This window comes from Podarcis filfolensis (assembly GCF_964270895.1).
Source record: "Podarcis filfolensis genome assembly, chromosome: 11".
Classification (NCBI taxonomy): Eukaryota; Metazoa; Chordata; class Lepidosauria; order Squamata; family Lacertidae; genus Podarcis; species Podarcis filfolensis.
The window spans coordinates 61,111,124-61,132,934 of record NC_139613.1 but is presented as its reverse complement, the minus strand read 5'-3'; the positions used below and the strand labels follow the sequence as shown (position 1 = coordinate 61,132,934).

General features: G+C 41.8%; 1 protein-coding gene across 15 annotated transcripts in view; it reads right to left on the bottom strand.

Annotated features, from left to right (window-relative positions):
• Positions 1-21,811, bottom strand: part of TRPM3 (transient receptor potential cation channel subfamily M member 3) — a 418,048-nt gene that overhangs the window by 271,650 nt on the left and 124,587 nt on the right. For 3 of the 15 annotated variants that reach the window (XM_083576477.1, XM_083576466.1, XM_083576476.1), the window contains exon 1: positions 5,634-6,235. The exons of 9 other annotated variants lie outside the window; for them this stretch is intronic. In XM_083576477.1, coding sequence (XP_083432603.1) covers positions 5,634-5,723 — 90 coding nt within the window. In that variant the 5' untranslated portion in view covers positions 5,724-6,235. Of the gene's footprint in view, positions 1-5,633; positions 6,237-21,811 lie in introns of those variants that run through there. 3 more of the 15 variants (XM_083576475.1, XM_083576467.1, XM_083576470.1) reach the window with 3 other exon arrangements.

Below are 21,811 nucleotides of genomic sequence, written 5' to 3'. Positions count from 1 at the left end.
AGGTTCAAGTTCTTGAGCTAAATAGTATGTAAATGCATCCAATTCAATAAATCTTTCAAATATTATAGCACACTAAATCCTTAATAGTCTGTTTGCTTGTTGATAAAATGGAATACTAAGGGGCGGGGGAGACAATTGTATGAACACTGACAGTGTTAGTAAGTTGAGGTAGAGCAGTTATGTTTGCCTGGAATGAAAATACAAGCAACTGATTTGAAGATGGTCAGCAACGGTGAATGACCCCTCCTTAGCCAAATAAAATCAGGCCAATGAGTGTCCCACATTTCATTCACTGTTGTACAGCTGAGAATGGTTTAATAGTTTCATGCAGCATGACAATAATTAACCTAGAGCTCACCTGCTCAATACTAAGTGGTTAATTTAACAAAACCCTATAGGATTAATTTTCTATGGTAACACAGCTAGGATATTAATGCAGTAACTATTTACTACAGAGAATTGACATAAATCAAACAGGTATTGAAGGTGAAAAATCCAAGTGTGATTTTATCTCTATCATTGATTTAATATGAAAAAGTATATGGGGGGGGAAATCAGATTTGATTGGGGAGGGAATTACCGTATTTTTTGCTCTATAAGACTCACTTTTTCCCTCCTAAAAAGTAAGGGGAAATGTGTGTGCGTCTTATGGAGCGAATGCAGGCTGCGCAGCTATCCCAGAAGCCAGAACAGCAAGAGGGATCGACCTTTTGCTGCGCAGCGATCCCTCTTGTTGTTCTGGCTTCTGAGGTTCAGAATATTTTTTTCCCTTGTTTTCCTCCTCCAAAAACTAGGTGCGTCTTATGGTCTGGTGCGTCTTATAGAGCGAAAAATGCGGTACATACTATGCTTGGCAATGGAGATGCCCATGATGATTCTCTCTGGCAATTTGATATATGTTTTCTATCAGTCAGCATTACTGCTTAATAATTAATAAATAAATAAATAAATAAATAAATAAATAAATAAATAAATAAATTTTGGTAGCCCACACATCGGACTGGGTTGCCCAGCTAACCTCATGTCATAACAACAAAAGGGGGAAAGGTAAGTACACCTGGAAAACACATATACAAATATTGTCATTTAAGAACCAAATAGCAGTTCAGAAGTCTGCCATAATACAGAGAAAAAGAAAAATATCCACCAAGGCCTTGGTCATGCTCACTTTACTTTTGTTCCTCCATTTGAAAAGAGCCAGCAGTCCTGCACCAGAACCAGTGAAGGAGGTGAAGGTCCTGTGTGAGTGTCTGGAGGCGGTTGGAGGATGGATGGTGGCTAACAGATTGAGGTTGAATCCTGACAAAACAGAAGTACTGTTTTGGGGGGACAGGGGGCGGGCTGGTGTGGAGGACTCCCTGGTCCGGAATGGGGTAACTGTGCCCCTGAAGGACCAGGTGCGCAGCCTGGGGGTCATTTTGGACTCCCAGCTGTCCATGGAGGCGCAGGTCAATTCTGTGTCCAGGGCAGCTGTCTACCAGCTCCATCTGGTATGCAGGCTGAGACCCTACCTGCCCGTGGACTGTCTCGCCAGAGTGGTGCATGCTCTAGTTATCTCCCGCTTGGACTACTGCAATGTGCTCTACATGGGGCTACCTTTGAAGGTCACCTGGAAACTGCAATTAATCCAGAATGCGGCAGATAGACTGGTGACTGGGAGTGGCCGCCGGGACCATATAACACCAGTCCTGAGAGATCTGCATTGGCTCCCAGTATGTTTCCAAGCACAATTCAAAGTGTTGGTGCTGACCTTTAAAGCCCTAAAAGGCCTCGGCCCAGTAGACCTGGAGGAGCATCTCCATCCCCATCATTCAGCCCGGACACGGAGATCCAGTGCCGAGGGCCTTCTGGCGGTCCCTCATTGCAAGAAGTGAGGTTACAGGGAACCAGACAGAGGGCCTTCTTGGTAGTGGTGCCCGCCCTGTGGAACGCCCTCCCATCAGATGTCAAGGAAATAAGCAGCTATCCTATTTTTAAAAGACATCTGAAGGCAGCCCTGTTTAGGCAAGTTTTTAATATTTAATGCTGTATTGTTTTTAACACTTGATTGGGAGCCGCCCAGAGTGGCTGGGGAAACTCAGCCAGATGGGCGGGGTATAAATAATTTGTTGTAGCTGTTGTTGTTATACTGTAAATAGCTTCCCAATTTCTCCTAAGTTTCAAAAGCCTTGCAGAAAGCTGAAAACAAGGAGAGGCTGGGGGGGTTGGCTGTGGATTTCTCTGGTCCTATAACTTTCTAGATTGCAGCATTTGTCAACTTTTTATTTTTCCTCCTTCACATTTGGCTTCCAATGTACTAACCCAGTGAACAATGTTACCACCTGAAAAATAATCACATGGTCAACCTGTTCATGTCTCCTGTAAGCTGCACTGACTAACAAACCCCAACGATGTGGTTTGAGATGGCTTTTGTCTTTTCGAACATTTCTGGAGAATTATCAGAAGCAGCTCAGTTTATCCCAATAATCTTCCAAAACCTGGAGAGTCTCAGCCAGGGGAGCTCCGCTACACAATGTGGCAGAGTCAGAGAGGACAGCCAAGTGGACTCCTAAAAGCCCAGCTAACCCAGTTTCCTGCTCTCCACTCTGGGAATGTTTACCCCTCCTAGTAAATTAGTCAGGAGATATTAAAAAGTGCTGCTTCCTCAATTAATCCTGGGCTATGCAGCTGCGGTGTATGAGAGAGCAGTGGAGATGCTGTCACAGCCACAGCCTTAGAAGCTGGTCAGGGCATTAAAAAACTGCCGTGCCAGCCTTGGGTTGCAATCCTATGCCATCACATGATGACATTGTGGCAAGTTTGGGATCCAGTGGCCTTAGCCTCTCCCCTTCCCTGCTCCCATGATGCCCCATTTGGGGGTTTTCCGTGGATCCAGAAGTGGAACACCTGCCTGTTGATCTAATGGGTGGAATGGGAAGATCTGTACCAGCAGAGTAATGTTTGTATCATTCCACCATGGAGGCCAGCAGGGCTGGAAAGGGGGACGCCCCCAGCCAGCAAGACACAAACTCTGTCCGGGACAAAGGAGGCTTGGGTTGTAGCCTGAGTAATGCAGGCCTGGAGCAGGCGCAGAAATCTTCACTGGGATGCTCTGGTGCTACGCTGAACTTGTAGCACACAACAGCACAGGACCAGGGTCTTAGTAATGCAGGGGTAATAGAAGTTCAAACAAAGTGTGTCATTATTTTTTCAAGTAAATTCTCAATACACTCTGAGGAAGTTTTGCTTCAGAAAAGAAAAAAGGGGGTTGTATGGATTTCTGATATAAACTTTGAAGGGCAAAGGTGATAAAAACACACCTGGTTCATGTAAATTGACCCAGTTTTAGTTTATTCTGAACTGAACACAGGAACCAGTCCCATTTAAGTGTGTCCTGTGTGTATGCCAAAGCTTATGCTAGAAGTCTAAAGCTCCCTCTCCTTTCCATGTAGAAGGGAGCCTGTTCTTATATGCAGAGAAATGAGCTATCCTTGTATCACCCTAAACTTCTTGTTAGGGTCTAGATCATTAAAAGTTGCATAACAAGCTGTATTTTCACAATTTCACAAACAATTGATACAGGTTTCTATTATTAATTAAGATCTCTGTGTATGGTGCAACATTTATTTAACAAAATATCACTAACATTTAAACAATCAAAAGGGCTTATCAGTATTTACCTATGTCTTCTTTTCTCCAGGAATATAAAAATGTTGAAGGCTGCAATCCTGTGCACACTTACTTGGAAGAACTTAGTGGCATTTGCTCAAAGTTAACTTTCCCATGTAATACAGTCCCTGCCCAAACTTGCTAAGATTCTATAAGAGCTTCCTATGTTATAAATTAAACCTATCTGGTGTATGCACCAACTATTTTCATGAAATGATAATTCATATTCTGACCTATTGTCGTACACTGCCCACATAATCAATTTTTACTGCAGATAAAAAGAAGCAGCAACTTTTACTAAAATAAGTTCCAAATGCCCAGTTAAGAACTGCCATGGCACAATTGCAGCAGCTTATTCAAATCACTTACTGCAATAACTAGTCATGGACCTCAAAAAAACCCCTAAAATAAAAGCTCAACTATTACACATTTTAGATAGTCATCTATATACCACAATTTTCATTTTCTTTTTGTTTGTTTCAAAAGAACTACACAACTAATGGAACCAAAATTTACATTTGAATATATGCCCAAACACCACACCTTTGGGTTATTTTAAAAGTCCAATGAAAAGTTAAGATTATAGTTCATACCAAACAAACTGGCCTCATGACTATGGAGGTCACCTTATGAATTATGACTGTATGGCTTATAGAGTGTACACAGTTGAGTCTGAAATGACTACACACATCTTTTCCATCATGTGCGCATGTGGCAAACAACTGTGATGGGTGGTCTATCTCCGTAAAATAGACATGTGTAGCCACATCACATGTCATGGCCTCCTACTGCATCCATTTATGGTGTACAATGTCAATATGCTGTTTATAAACAAACAAAAATAATAAAGATCCAGCTACACAAAACTGCCATTATGTGATTCTTTTCCTGAGGTGCTTTTGCGGCTTGGTTTTCTCTCTTTCTGAAAAGCAGCCCCAGAAGTTGTGAGGGACAGTGAGAAAGCATTAGGGGGAGGGGCTGTTTAACCTTTTGCTGCCATCCATGGGGGGGGGAGTTGTTGGGCAATCTTGGAGAGATAAATGGGACAGGGGGAGGGAGCGAAAGGTCCTCCCTGCCAGTTTCCTCCCTCTGATTCTCAGCTTCTCTTTCCTTCTCTCTTGCCCACATGGGAAGAATCATGCAGCCACATGTCATGTGTAGTTGGGCTGCAATCCTATGCAGTTGGTGGGGATGTCCTCCAAGGAACAGTACATGGGACCAGGCTATATGTATAATAAAGCACAGTTCTGAAGACTTGCTGCTCAATAGATGTTTCTTTAAAATTTGCTAAACTGGGTATGGTATTATTAGTGGTACCCTACAAAATTGTGTATACTCAGATCAAAACAGAAATCTAGTGCTCAGCATATTCTCATAGAACAAAACCCACTGAAATACATGGGGCTTTTGCTACTATTTTTTTAAACAAGACATAGTCCAATCATTGAAGAATGCTTCCAGAAACCAAAAACATGTTTGTTAATGCATTTAAAAGAAAACATAAACAGAAAGTTTTCCTCTAGCCAGAGTCTGACCTCAATCACCATGTAAGAATTTCAAACCAACCATTTATATAAGCTACATAAAAAAATTAGCAGAGATTGCTAACGCTGAACATCATAATGTAATGTGCTCATAGGTGATGCTGGAAACTATGTAAGTAATGGAAAATGACAGCTGCTGAGACTTCTCACAATTCATACACATTCCACAGATCCAATTTTCCTTGTCCTTTCAAACATCCCTTATACCACACGAGCATTAAAGGCATCTTAGAAGACAGTTTCGGTGCTAAATATGCCCTCCGGTACTACAAATGCACTTTTCCTATCTGTATGTGAGCAACATAATTTCTACAATGACCAGAAGTATATCCTAAATTGGAGCACCGAAGGTTAATTGTAGATTTGCATCCTAGTGACACAATGTGAGAAATGGGTGAAAACAAGATCACTGAGAGTAAAAATGTGATGGTTTTACAGTACCTTAAGTAGCCTGACAGATGGAAGAAAGGCAGCATGGCACAGCTTCCGAATGGTCCAGTTTAGTGGTCGAGGAGCATCACTTTGACTCATGACCCTCAAAAATTCCACTGGAATAATAAAATGCAAACCTCACAAATGCCTACAAAACAGCTGCTCCTCCACGGTGTTGGCATCCCATGTCCATTAGATGTCCACACCTGCAATTCCATGAGGCAGATGCCTCCTGTAACTTGGCTGAAAGGCTGGCAAAGTGAATGTGCTTTAGCCACCGATCCTCCTTAAGAAAACACCCTCCCTGCTTGAAACAGTAGTGCTCATGCATACCAAATGTGCTTGAGCAGAGCATCAGGCTGCTTGCTGCTGCTCAGGGGAGGGCTGCACAGTGTTACAAGAAAAGGGACAGCCTGCCTTTTTTTAAGCCTGCAGTAAGAGCTTTGCGCTCGCTCCCTTTCCCTTTCTCCTTTCGGGGTACAAGCCATTTGTTTTGCTTTCTTTTTTATCTCAGGGAGGTGACAACAGAATATATAAATCAAGCAAGGAAAGAGTACAGTAGTCCCCAATTTGTCTTGCACAGCATTTTAAAGAAAAGAGATAAAGCTTTCAAAGAGGGAGGAGGGACTAACATTCACAGTGAGAAAAAATGGGTTTCCAACTGTTATGGAAAGGAAGTCACCTGCTCACGCTCTGATTTACTGTATCTGACGTGAAGGTTTTAAATCATATCTGCCCTGCTATAATATGGACACTTTATTAGCAGCAAATGCGTGGGGCTGTCTCCTGGCACACTGCCATCATAATGAAAAATGCATTTAGATGTACATTCCCCCCCCCTAAGGAAACCACATGAAGCATTACAGATCAATGGGTTGCATAAGTCTGGGGATGCTTTGCTTTAACTCATCCACAGATGCCATTTTAAAAACAAACCTAAACATTGGCTTTTACCTTTTAGCTCACTAGTCATGGGGTTCTGCTAGCACCAATCCTGCACCACTAGCAACATACCCCAAGTAACAGATTAGGGATGACTCTGCTGCAGATATCCCCCTGTGGTCTCTCTCTGCTTACCAGGAGGCAGAAACAGCAGGACTTAAGATGATGAGCACTTCAGTGCTGGAGGGGGAAAGTAGCTTTCAAAGAAATGAGCCCTTAAAAAAAGTATCAAACACAGCCATGGCTTTGTGAGCTCTTGAATCACATTATTTTAAATAACAAATTTACATTGTACCTGGGGTATTGTTGCTGGTCACTAATTAGACCACATATATAACTACAAGAAATGGAAGAAAACATAAATGATGCACACACATAAATATCTCAAAACATACTAGCTGCTATTACTTCTTAGGGGAAATTACATGGTTTCGTATCATGGATTTGAAAGCAGTGGAATTTGAAATGTGTCAGAAATACTATTTTTATTTTATTAAAACCATCTCTTATGATTCTTTCTGTAGACACTTTAGTTCTATAATATCCTGACAGGGCACCTCCAGTTATCTTGCCATTTCCTTACTCCTTGCACGGTCAGAAAAATGACTGAATGACCCTGGGAAAAGTGAGAAAACTTGGACAGTGTGCTAAAGTTTTTGAAATAAATACACAGATTATTTTTAGGATTCAATAGCCTTCAGTTGCCACACTTGCCCTAATCAAGTCAAAATCATGTGTTTCTTTAAATAGCGTAACATAGACACTCTCTTTAAAACTAAAAAATGATAGCCTATGTGTCATTAAATTGTGAACCCTAAAGTTCTAAAGAACTCAAACATGTAATTTATACATTTCAGTATGAAATGTTTTCCAACTTGTGTATGAATTACCCTACTCACATAACTTATTCTGATCCAGAAGCTAAATCTGGTGTGGAGAACCTTTGGTCCTCCAGATGTTGTTCAGAAAGCCTAGTCAATGGGCAGCATCTGGAGGGCCAAAGGTTCCCACCACTGAGCTCAGGGAAGCCATCCTGTAGCTAGTTACCTGAGTATAAATCTTTCTTTGAAAAAGCGTGTATGAGAGAAAAGTGGAATTTAGAACAGGATTATGCCTTAAAGTGGAGTGATTATGATTTTGATGAACACAATCACAAAGTCTTAAAGGGAGAAGACATTGAATTTTAGTTGCTGTAATAATTAAGGATGAAATAGGATGAAAAATTGGGCACAGCAGATTGAAATGGAAGCATAACAACTTTAATTATAATTCTTCCTAGGAAGAACTCTTAAGGATTCTAGACAGTCATCCTGGTGCCATGAAAACTGCATCTTCTGCTAAAATTAACAACTTGCTGCTGTCATTTACATTGCAACTGTCTTTCCTCTGAAAGAAATGGAATGAGCTTCTACTGAGACCCAGCCCCTCCCCCCCCCCCCAGAGGGGAGCCTGGCACCTTTGGGCAAATGCTGAAGATGCCTCTCTTTACCCTGCATTGTGACACATTTTGATATTTTTATATTTTTAGGACCCACCTTATTTCTGTGATTATAACTTGTTTAAAACTGTTTTTAATAATCAGGATGAATGAGGAAGAAGGATATCATTTAGTAGTGAAGTTGTGGTGTCCAAGGAAAGACTTGCAATATATTCCCTGCTCCTGTCATAAGCTTTTCCTATGATATGCATCCTAGTTTGTCAGCAAAATGCAACCGTAAGACCACAGGGCATGCTAATAATACCTGATCCAAACCAGCATCCTGTTCTCACAGTGCCAACAAGATGCCTCCCAAGCAGGACCTGAGCCCAAGAGCAGCCCTCTGCCCGCTTGGGACTCCCAGCACCTGGAACACAGCTCTCAGAGGTAGGAGCCACGGGTAGCCTAATCCTCCAGGAATGTGTTTAATTCTATTTTAAAGCCATCCAAGTTGCTGACCATCACGACTTCTTGTGGTAGCAAATTCCACAGTTGAGTCTGTGCTGTGTGAAGAAGTTCTTTTTATTGTGTGTCTTGAATCTTCTAGCATTCAGCTTCACTGAAAAGCTCTACAATATCTCTTTTGAGTTGAGGAGACCACAGTATTCCAAGCTTGGTCTCAGATACTGGAAGCTATGTATTTCCCCAGCACGGAATTGCTTTTTTCACAGCTGTCACACACCAGATCAACATCTTCATCAAGCTATCCTGGGCAGTCACCACCAGTTTAGACCCCCTGGGCGTATACAGGATATTAAGAATTTTTGCTACCTTGTGCATCACTTTACATTGGCTAATGTTGAATTGCATTTGCTGTTTTACGGCCCATTCTCTTAGTTTAGCAATACCACATTGAGCTTTTCACAATCTCTTTTTGTTTTAATGACCCTGAACAACTGCCATCATGAGCAAACGTGGCAACTTCACTGCTCACTAATTCTAAATCATTTGTGAACAAGATAAAAGCACAGGTCTCCCTTTCTACATCCCTCCATCAGGAAAGCTACCTATTTACTCCAGCTCTCTGAACCAGGTATGTACTGATCCACAAGAGGATCTCTCCTCTTTTCCATGTCTGCTATGTCTCGTCAGGAATTCTTGGCAAAGTATTCTGTCAAAAGCTTTTTGAAAGTTTATGTACATAATATGTCATGTTGTTGTTGTTTAGTCGTTTAGTCATGTCCGACTCTTCGTGACCCCCTGGACCAGAGCACGCCAGGCACTCCTATCTTCCACTGCCTCCCGCAGTTTGGTCAGACATATGTCATACTCAGTGCTTTTTTCTGGGGGTACTCAAGGGTACACAGTACCACCCCCATTTCCCCCAAATGTTAAAAGTGTGGCACTTACAGCTTCATGGTGAGTGACCAGCACTGGACCGGCCATACTGCCACTTATTATTACAGTGGTACCTCAGGTTACAGACGCTTCAGGTTACAGACTCCGCTAACCCAGAAATAGTACCTCGGGTTAAGAACTTTGCTTCAGGGTGAGAACAGAAATTGTGCGGCAGTGGCACAGCAGCAGCAGGAGGTCCCATTAGCTAAAGTGGTGCTTCAGGTTAAGAACAGTTTCAGGTTAAGAACGGACCTCCGGAACAAATTAAGTACGTAATCAGAGGTACCACTGTATTACCAATGGAAGACAATAGCTGACATTATTTTCAGCAGAATAAAATAGGTGTTATATATCTATATCTGTATCTAGATATCTAGCTATCTACAGTGGAACCTCTATCTGCAACCATAATCTGTTCCGGAGGTCCATCCGGAGGTCAAAACGGGTTGCTGGGAGACACACCGCTGTGAGCAGGTGCAGGTGGCAATTGCCTGCTTCTGTGCATGTGCGAAAAGCGATCGCCGCTTCTGCACATGCGCAAATGGCAATTGCTGCTCCTGCACATGTGCGAACGGTGGCAAACCCACCAGTTACTTCCAGGTTTGCCACGGTTGCGACTTGGAACAACCGTAAGAAGAGGCGGTGGTAAGTAGAGGTTTGACTGTATTTAAAATTTTATTATTAATAATTGAATTTATATACCGCACTATACCTAGAGGTCTCAGGGCAGTTCATTCTCATATGTGTGTGTGTGTGTGTGTGTGTGTGTGTGTGTGTGTGTGTGTGTATAGCCCTACTATTTTCTAACTCAGAAGGAATACATACTCATATTTCCTTTTCTTGTCAGACAAATTTATTAAAGCTTACCATCAAATCCTAAGCATGTTTATTCAGATGTAAGGATGGGAGAAGGATGGGAGTTTGCAACTCCGCACTTGTTAAGAGAAGTGGAATGCACAGGTAAGGGAATATTTGAATCGGAGGATCAACTGGCAGTAGGGTCGAGTGCTTAACACTTCTGGTGTCCAAAGTTTGCTGCCTAAAACCACTAAAAACTGCTGGAGGAGATTTTCAGGCAAGTCTCACGTGTCTAGTCATGAAGGTCACTTGGGCCTCTAGAGCTGAATCCAGAAGAATGTCCAAACTGCATACTTGCCCCTTCAGAAAAAGTGCAACACTTGTCAGGCAAGCAGCCTATTCCTTGGACACAGAAACCATACACCAACAGAGCCTCCAATTTGCCAGGATTCAAATTTTATATGATGACATCCAGCTCTATTTCTCCTTGTTAACAGAGTCAGGTAAGGCTGTGGAAATGCTGAAAGTGTCTGATTTGATAATGAGCTGGATGAGGGCCATTAAATGGAAGTTTGATCTCGAGAAGGTGGAGGTTTGTGGGCAGATTGCTCTCTAGTTAAGGGTGATGGTGTTCAGCTAATTCTGGATGTGCACCCTCTAAAGAAACAGATCCAGCTGTTGTTTCTGGCCCTGATGTTCTTCGTAGGAAGGAGTGCCATTCACCAGCTTGGGCTGGTCTACCAGCTGCAACCACGGCTAGACAAAGAGAGTCTAGTCACTTGTCCATGCTCTCGTACAACATCCTGTATAAATGAGTGAACTGCATTTATATCTCTGAAAACTGTTCAGAAGCTTCCATTAGTACAAATTGCAGTCGACAGAATTATTAGTTTATACTGGTTCAGTGGCGTAGCGTGGGGGGTGCAGGGGGGGCCGGCCGCACCGGGCGCAACATCTGGGGTTAGGGCAAATCCATGGGTTAGGGGGCGCAAATCCACGGGTTAGGGGGCGCAAATCCACGGGTTAGGGGGCGCAAATTACTTGCCTTGCCCCGGGTGCTGACAACCCACGCTACGCCACTGTACTGGTTACACAGGATTGCTTATCACTGACTACCCCAATGCACTTTTAAAGACCCACCTCCTCCCACACTAACCTGCCTAGATGCTGAAGTCACCAATCTTTGCCATTCTCTGAATACTATCCCCCTCAAACTGGAGGTTAGCTGCAGCAGGTAAAAGCGCCTTTTTTTTTTTTGGTACCCACAGCTATGGAATGTCCTCACCAGGACAGGATATTTGGCACCAACATCACTGTCTTTTCAGTGTCAGGCAAAAACTTCATTTATGAAGGCACAATTTTTATTTTTATTTTACCATCTTAAAAGTATTTAAAATTCTCTTACTTCTGATTGTGTTTTTATTTTCCATTTCTCTTAACATGCATTTATTGTTGTTTTAATTTTTGTATACTAGCCTGCAATCTCTACTGAAAGACAGTATATAAATAAACAGATACATCTTTTTTAAAATGTAGTTACATACTAAAAATAAAATGTTAGACTCATAATAAATTTATAAAGTAATCCTACTTCTGTTTGTATCCATGACAACACAGATTTGTTTTCTGGCACTCCAAATAGTTGTTTCAATATGGCTTACTTAAATAACTTTAAAAGATGCAGCAAGATAAAGTAGTTTTATATCATAGGGACTTATTTTGATACAATCTGGAATACATGCACACCCACACCCACACCCACTGGTGGCTTGAAATGAACAAAAGCCAGAAGGACCTTTTAGGGGAGGCCATGCACTACACAGTCTAGTAACTTTTTACAAAAAGAAGTACACCTGGGCTTTGAAATTCCTGTATGTGTGCAGGGATTGGGGGCATAATATTCACATTTCAGATGGGGAAAGGTTATGGAAAACAGATTTGAAATTCACAGCATGTTGTATGCTGCAATAAAACTATATGGAAATGATGTACCAGTGGTAAACTAGCAAAAATGTATAAAACAAGTACAAATACCTGCTGGAAATGTAAAGAAAAAGAAGGTACCTTTTATCATATGTGGTGGTCATGTAAGGTAATAAAGGCTTTCTGGGAGATGATCTATAATGAACTGAAAAAATGTTTAAAATAACCTTTGTAAAAAAAACCTAGCAGCTTTTCTATTAGGAGTTATAGGTACCAACATCCCAAAGGACCAGAAAAGACTTTTTATGTATGCGAGAACAGCAGCACGGATACTACTGGCCCAGAGATGGAAAGAAGAAAAAGTCCCTACCAGAGAGGAATGGCAAGCTAAGCTGCTAGACTACGCTGAAGTGGCAAAGCTGACCAGAAAGCTCAGGGACCAAGAAGACAAGAAATTGAAGAAAGAATGGGGAAAGTTTACAATTTATTTAGGAGACCACTGTAAGCAGATGACAACATTAGCAGGATTTTAATCCCACTTGTAATGTAATAAATATTATGTATCTGAAGAAGTGTGCATGCACACGAAAGCTTATAACCAGAACAAAGTTAGTTGGTATCTAAGGTGCTACTGGACATTTTTTTTTTAAGAATATTAGGGACAATATGGATAGACATAAAATATAGATTACAAAATAATAGGCAGTTGAAAATGTTAACTATAGGACCCATGGACGGGATGTGGGGAAATCCCGAGATTCAGAGTAATCTCATTACATGGATGTGTATTTGGTATGGTTATAAATTCATATTTGTAAAATCAAATAAAAATGATTTGGGGGGGGGGGGATGAAATTCCTGTATGCATAGGAATCTATTGTATTTTATTTTATTTATTATTACCTCACCCTTCCTTCCAAAGGAGCCTAGGCTAGCAAACAACAAACAATAAAACATCTTACAAACAATTCCAATATATCTAGCACAGGCATCCCCAACCTGCGGCCCTCCAGATGTTTTGGCCTACAACTCCCATGATCCCTAGCTAACAGGACCAGTGGTCAGGGATGATGGGAATTGTAGTCCAAAACATCTGGAGGGGATGGTTGGGGGTGCCTGATCTAGCTTCAAGTTTTTTAAAAAAGCAATTGGACAGTAGTAGAGATGCTACTGAATTAAACAGTGTTATTTGTATTATTTATTTAATTATTTAAATTTATATACTGCCCTTCATTCTAGGATCACAGGGTGGTTTACAGTATAAAAACCACAAAAACAAAACAAAACCCCCCCTTGCTTTGCAGTTGTGTCCAGCATGCTTGAAGAGAATTGATTCAGGTGACCTAGTTTTTCCCCTTTTATAGGAGAAAGAGGCTCTGGTTTGGTTTTCTTTTGGAAGCTATGACTAAAATTTAGTCTATGTGATATTTAACTTTTTTATTACTTTGAATATAAGACAGCATGACACATTATAAATAACTTAACTACAAAGCCAAGTGAGAACAAAGATATTTCTTATGTTCCAAATATAAATGTCAGTATAAAAATGTTTCTTTTGAAATATTTTTCAAAATAAAAAATGGTGAAAAGGACCTGGAAGGTGGGAAGAGAAATGACAAGGAGAGGTAAATTTGTAAGTCACACCCTTCTGCAGCAAAAGACAAGCAGGGTGAAGCTCTCTCATCTCAAGCTGTGTATTGGAATTGGACTTGCTCCTTCAAGCAATTATTTGCAAAGCTCAGGCTTTCCCCCCCAAGCGTTCTCTGGGGAAAGGAACAACATTAAAAAGCCAATCTTTCGGAATGAAGAGGAGGGGAACTTACAGTATGGGAGGCCCCCATGCCCTTCCTTTTCCCTGATAAGCATTAGAAATCCTCTCCAGCTCAACCCCATTGGAGTCCCACTCCCTCTCCTTTCCAGGAGCTAATATTCCCACAACAGCAGCCGGGATGGGGGAAAGGAGGGGGCTGCACCTCGGGAGCCAAGGAGCCCCTGCAAATTATCCCAGGACACTTCACATGGGCCTGGCTTGGCCCAACAAAGACCCAAGCAAACTAACTGGTAGCAAATCAAGACACAGAAACTACCATATATGATCTAACCCTCCGTAACCTCACAAACTGAAGCTTCCAGATATTCAAAATAAAATAGGCTTACTACATTGGTAATTACATGGTTAGCCTATGTGCATTCAACTATTAAATGCAAATGTTCTTCATATGCACCAATTAGTACAGAAAAAGCAGGTGCTCCTTTCCAAGTTACATGGATCTCACGACTGCTGCACACCAAACCCATTTTCCAGCAAGGTCTGCTAGCTGGCTAATTGTTTTTGATTCAGCTTTTAATAAATAAATAAATAAATAAATGACTAAATGCTGCTAAATGAAGTCATCATTTATGTTCATTTTTCAAACATAAGTAAATAATTCAGTCAACTAAATGTTAATAGCTCACACTAAAATATGCATTGCCACTTAAAGGCATCCAAAGGACAACATATGAATAAAGTGGTGAAGATATTGCCCACACTGCTGTTGAGTTCCTGAAGAACTAGAGGGAAAGTTCAATAGAAATGCCAACCAAAACAACTGGGAAATTTGGCACTTACACTTCTGAAAATACATGGCGGGAGACTGAAATAACAATATTGTGGAAGAAAATTAGGTGCTGAAGTTTCTGGAGTTTTGCAGGAGTTCAAATTTCTAAAATGCATCCATAATTAAATTAATAAACTGTCACCATATTTGCTCAGCATCCTGCAGAACCAGAACTTCCATTTTTGCCATGTTATCACAATCTTGGAGTTCTGCCCAAGTCATTTTGCTGCCCCAAATAGCTGCAGGATGATCCATGATCTGTGTCCCAGAATCCCTTCCAAATCTCTGCCTCTTAGGGAGCACCTTTCAGGCCCCTTTGGGGCCTCTGAAAATACTGCTGCTTTAGCATGTGCTAACCTCACACAAAATTAGTTAATCATAGCAATTTAGTGCAGGGAATATGGTTTTGAATGTGACCTGCATGGCACAGTGCTCCATGATCATTGCTAAGATTGCTGGTTCCCAAAATTTTCGTGTGCCATGTGGGGATGGGGAATGCACTCCACTATACAGAGGTGCACTCATAATTATACATAGGAATCAGGCTTAAGGAACTGAAATACACATTTTTAAAATAAATCTTCCTGTAATGCGAACGCAGAACTGATACGGAGGGTTCAAAGCTGGCAGAAACTTATAAGTGGTAGTTCAGGAACTGTTAAGCTGACACTTGTAATTTTTCTCTATACTTCATCTCTTCATCTACAGCTGTAAAACTCACAGACCCTCCTCCCCCCACCAACTCCACAGCTTTGGTCTCAGCCATCTACCTAGGTACATATTAATTTGCTGGAATGAGGGCAAAGCAACTTTGGAGAGAGTCACTGAGAATAATCCAAAGAAACTATTAAAAACAGTTCACTCATCAAGGCCTGGACTGCACCATGGCTTAGTTTCAATGATAAAACTGTTGAATAGTTTATTTCAATATTAAGGTTCATTATTATTTCACAAGATGTGTATCTCTTTAAAGGCCAGAGTAAATATCATGGCCTAGTTTTACAGCTGTGAAGCAGTATAGCAGGTGCTGTTAAGTTGTGTTAATTAAGCTGTGTCAGCAATCGGGTATAGTATATAAAGAGCAGTGTGTACCTCTCTCAGTACCCTGGTGAATGGATGGGTCATACCTATTGTGATGGCCTGGGATTTGGATTCGGATGCTGAACCTGAGGAATCCCAGCCTGCACAGGATTCCCTGCCTCCAGAACCAGGGCTGGGGCTTGAGCCCGAAGGGTCCTCACCTGTGCTGGATCCTCAGGTGCAGGCACCAGCTGAGTCTGCTCAGGCTCCTGAGGGGGTAGAGGACCCATTGCCTGCAGGTGCTCCACTCTCAGTCCCATCAGAGGAAGCTGAGGTTGCCTCTGGGTCCGGTAACCCTCCAACTTCTCCTGAGCTGCAGAGGCTCAGGGCAGAAAGGCGGAGGGAACTAAGTTCCCGCAGGAGGAGTGCTCGCCTCCAGGCCAGGAGAGGCGAGTCACCTGAGGATTGGGGCTGCCCTGTGCCTCGGGGCAGATAAAAGCCAGCCAGCCCCAGTCCAAAGTTGCGGGAGCAACTTCATTGGTTGACAGTTCCTGCCTGAACCCTGTCCTGCTATAGCTCCTGACCTCACCCGACTACCTGCCCTGCATCCAGCTTCAACTTTTACAGACTGCCTCCATACTACACCTTCAACCTCAGACTGTACTCGGACCTCGCCTCCCGATTAGCCCACGGGACTAGCACACCTATAGATTTAATGTAATTAAAGCCAAGCAAAAGATATTTTTGCGTTTCTTCATTGTTTCCTGAACGTGTGGTCTCCCCAGCACGCTTTCTGCAGCGCAGTTAATCTGCTAAATACGTAACAAACACGTGGGCTCCTTCCCCAGTTCTGCTGGTGCTGTGCTGCACTGAGCTCCGGCATGGTTTGGTCATCTGAACCTGGGCTGATGACTCAGCTCTCTCCAGACAAAGCATGAACTGTATCCAAGATCTGTCTCCTCTCCATGTTGGCCAGAATTATCTAAATTGACTGCAATGGTTCTTGGGGATTTCAGAAGAGAATTTGAAATCCTACCTGGAGAAACCCGAATTCAAACCTTGGGAGCACAGAACGTCTACTCTCCTTTGTTCACCTTTGTAAGGATGAAGAACCTGTAGTCCTCCAGATGTTGCTGTATCCCAACTCCCATCTGCCCCACTCAGAATGGCCAGTGGTCAGGGATGCTGAGAGTTGTAGTCCAGCAACCTCTGAAGGGCCACCCCACTCTTGGCACAAGACTGTCTGATACCACATGTCACCAAGTACTACATCCATGCATAACAAGAACACAATCTAGATGGAACAGCATCCTGGTTGAGATATGACAGGCATCCACTATCTGCACTTTCCCGAAACAATTGAAGACATTTCTGCTTTTCCAGATGAATGAAAAGTTCTGTATTAGGTTTATAAACAATAGAAAATAGTGTTAAAGACTTTATGATACATGCTAAAATAATTTGTCCCACTTTATAGATTAGGGAACTGAGGCTTAAAGAGTAAGTCCACAACTAGTCAAGAAAATCCACCAAACAGAACTCTGCAACTTCTTGTGGTTCAAAGATAATAATCAGTGACACCTCAGGCATCAGTTCTTAAGCAAAACCAAAGCACCCCTTCCTTGTTTAGCCCATTAAAGTCATTTTACAGACAAGGAATACTGAGATTGAGGGCTGTAATATTTCCAATACCACTCAGTGAATCATATGAAGATCCCTTACACCAAGAGACCATTAGACTATCTAACCACAGTTGTCTACTCTAATGGGCAAAGCCTCTGCAATGATCTTTTCAAGCTAGGCTGTCTGAGATCCTGTAAATGGAAATACCCAGCCTAGATAAATTTGTTTCTATTATATGCTTTTCTAAAATTTAGAAATATTAATACAAATATCACATAGAAAATAAAACCTGTCCCTTGGTAGAGCATGCGGCTCTTAATCTCAGGGTCAAGGGTTTAAACCCCACTTTGGGCAGAAATATTTCTGCATTGAGGGCTGGACTTGGATGACTCTTGTGGTCAGTTCCAGCTCTATGAAGCTGTGAAAAAGCAGAAATTGTTGCTTACATATAAACCCATCCAAGGGTCCAGACCACCCTCCACATTTATTTTAAATCTGTCGGGGATTGAATCTCAGAGCCTGCACTGCTCTGCCACTGAGCTGGAGTTCATCCCCTCCACGAAATCCATGAGAGTGAATTCATAAACAGGTGCACACACAAACAAAAATCCAATGCTTTAAAAGTTTTGTTGGTCCATTTTACTCATTTTATTTTTATACATTTGCTGATTTTAGTGTTAATTTTAGTTGTTAATATTACACTATGTAATAGTTTATTTTAAGTCACCCTGATAATGAGCCTGAAGGTCTGGGCATAAGCCTTAACGTGACTAAATAAAAAAATAGATGGGCAGACTGGGAAACATTTCAGGAATGGAGGAAACAGCTTTGGAAGAAAGAAGAGTGGGGAGGCAGATTTATCAGCTTCTCTGCTATCATGACCACATCGCCCAAGGGAAACATGCCACAAATGGCAGCTTTGTCCAAAGCAACTGTTTCTAACACTGGATTTTTGACAAAGTGCCATTGTTTGAAGCACAAATGTACATTTTTTTCTGTTATTCACATGGCTGATACTTACTAGCTTTCTAATACGGCAGCAAATGTGAAATTCTAGCCAGCTTGCCTCCAGAGCTTTGATATAATGGTTTAGTAGTTATCAGTATTACCCTCCTACAGGTTTATGTTCTGTATGTTTGCAAACTGAGTATGGCTGTAAGAATAGGCTGGATGATACATCTGCTGGAACACAGCACAAAAAAATCAGAACAGCTGCTGCTTAATCAGGTGTGTGGATAGATCTGAGACATTTTGTAATAGAAAAAATGATTTGTAAATGGCAGTACCATTAGAGCCTCTGCAGCTGCATCAGGGAGTTTACATCTATAGCTGCCTTTCCATGCAGTATAAACAGCTTGTTTTCTTTCCTAATTTCCCCCCATTAGTTTTTAAAAATCATATATTTATTAGTTTATCCAGTGCATTTGACTTGAAAATCTCCTCCAGCAGTTTTTAATGGTTTAAGCCAGGGGCCAGCAAACTTTTTCTGTCGGGGGCCGGTTCACTGTCCCTCAGAACTTGTGGTGGGCCGGACCATGGCACACGCATGCGCACACGCCTTCCTTCCCTCCCTCGGAGACAGGGCGGCTGAGATCCCTCCACTCCCTGCATTCAGACGGAGCGGGCGGGGCTGGGGAGGGGCGCTCTGCCGGCGCTGGGTCTCGGCTTGTGCGTAGGGGCCACAGCCACCCCGCCAGGAAGGGCCCCTGCCCCGGGGTGTGCATGGCCGAGCAGCACAGAAGAGTCCTCCTCCTCCCTCCTCGCCCCTTCACTTCTTCTCCTCCCTTCTTGGAGCTCGACGTCCAAAGGGCGCCCTGCCCGGCGCCTCGCCCCGACTGGGGCAGCGAGTCTCAGGAAGGGTCGCCAGGGGCCGCCGGCTCACGTCAAACCGGCCAATGGAGGGGAGGCCTGAGGTTGCTAAGGCTTCGGTTTGGACAGCGTTGCAGAAGTCTGAGCAACCTCGGAGCATGCTGGGAGATGTAGTCCGTGGGGAAAATCGTGAAAAATGGCACCCCAAAAAAATGGGGGGGAGGCAATTGTGCCGATCCAAGCGGCGATTACAGAGCCGTTCACAGGCCGGATCCAGAGGGCAATTGGGCCGGATCTGGCCTGCGGACCATAGTTTGCCAACCCTTGGTTTAAGCACTCCACCCTACTGCCTGTTGATCCTCCAGGACAAAAAAGTGAAAAAGGTCAACTGCTAAACTAAAAACCTCTTGTGCCACTCTAAATCCAGGCCCAACTGGAGGTGGTACAGAGATCAGGGTGATGATCCCCTCCCCGACCCCTTCCATCGTGGCTGCCAGGCGTGGTCGGGCTCCACTGCTGCCCCGCTGGCAGGGAAGTGGGAATTGGCACTGCACCCTAGAACCATATTAGAAGAACCAACTGAATGCCTGAATTATGAAAAATGAAAGCAAGAATCGCACATTATTTTTCCAGCTGAAAATGAACACCAACTATAAGGTGCATTCAGAAGGAATGCATTGTTTTATACTGATACTTTTAAAATGTCAACAGTAAGAAGAACACTGACATGATTTCCCACAAGACTGCAGTTAATAAACAATATGGATCTGCTTTCTTCCCTCAAAATTTAGTCTAACGACAACAAACCAAGAATCCATCAATTCCTCCCTTCTAATTTTCTCTTGATTTCCCTATTTTCTTAGTCTTCAAGGTAACAATGGAGCTTCCATTGTTAGAGAGCTGAAGGAAATAGTTACTCCATTCAGTTGTGGAATAAAATTGTGCTGTGTTCTACTATTATTTTCATTAAAGTTAACAAGAATTTGCAGAGAATGTAATTAAACTTTGCATAACTTTAATATTCAAAATATACCAATGATGAAAATCTACTTTTAGGCTCCTTAAAACTAAGTCCTGTTTAACTCAGCATGGCTTACTTCCAAGTTAACACATACGGAATTGGGTTACAATGAATTCAGTGCCACTTACTTCCAACAAAGCTAAGCTAGGATGCGGACCATGTAAACTGATTGTTCAAGTCATCCTTAATGTGATATTTTTCACAGGACTATGATTAAAAATTGACCTGTGATGTGAATTAATTAATCAATTTAAAACTGCTGATGTATATAGGTGAACATTAAAACTCATCAGTAAACTTAGTTGGCTAACTTGGTATCTGTTGTAAATGAAGGTTCTCAAAACTTCTTCATATTCATTTCTTCATATTCATTTTCAAACAACATGTTTCCCAAGAAGTATACAAGGTAAAACAGCTGAAGCATCAAAATATACAAGGATGGTACGAACTACTTCATTGACTTTTTAATGTTTGACAACTGTAATTGTCTACTGGTGTAATTTTTTCTTAAAACTGCAAGAACAGCAAGATCAGGTAACTCTTTTTTGCCTTTTGGCTAAACATGATTTAATTTTGACTTAATATACCTTAGAGTACCAAGCCAATTTAGCAAGTTACTGAAACAAACACTGAAAAGGGATTTTCCCTAAATTAATTCCTTTCAATAATCTGAAAGAAATTGAAAACTTCAGCCTTGCAGAAACCACATAAAATTATTATATATTACACATTCCAGGACAAGTTTAATGTCCCTTCTCACAGATTGTAGCTGAAAAGAGTAGAGCAAAGACCCTTTTTAATTGTTAATTTACTGTAACCATTACTGGCTCCCCAGCACATAAAAAACCTCAATTTATTCAATTCCATTTTAAATCATTTCATTTCAGATTCTCCATTCTAATGTCCCAGAGAATCTAAAATGCATTATTGCAAGAAGAATCTACAGCATTAAAAATAAATAAAATAAAAATCCAAATTGAAAAACTTTCTCAGTGCCTCAGTGGGGGAAATGGGGATTAAGCTACATGTATTTCAGTTGATTTAAAAAAAAATAAAAATAAAAAGGCAGATGTTTTCTTGTAAGAAAGAGTGTGGACAAGGTAAATGAATGGGTATAGAAGTCCCTACATGGGATTATATCCAATGCTAGTCAGACTCAGAGTAGGCCCATTGGAATTAATGGACCTAATTTAGTCATTTTTATTAATTTCAATGTGTACCAATCTGAGTAGTGCTCCCACTGGATACGACTCGTGAACTTTTTCTCGCAACCATAAGAGAAAATTATTTCTTCTTGTGTGCCTTAATTTAACCAGAGGGAGCGGGAGAGAGTACAGAAAGCGAGAGAGAACATTCTGTGAACATTAGAGCAAAACACTAGCCTGATGCATTAGACCAACGTTCCATTTGTTCAGAATCTTAGTTTCCACAATAGACAACTCTGGGAAGCACACCAGCATTCAGTGGCAAACTGCCCCAGAATTAAAAAGCTCTGTATAGCTTTCAAGACTAACAGCTACTGATAGACCTAAAATGATTTGTCTAATCTGCTATTAAATTTACCTAAATGACATTTTGTGACAAGAAATTGCATCAATTAAATCAGAAGTAGGGAACTGGATTTGACCAATGCGAC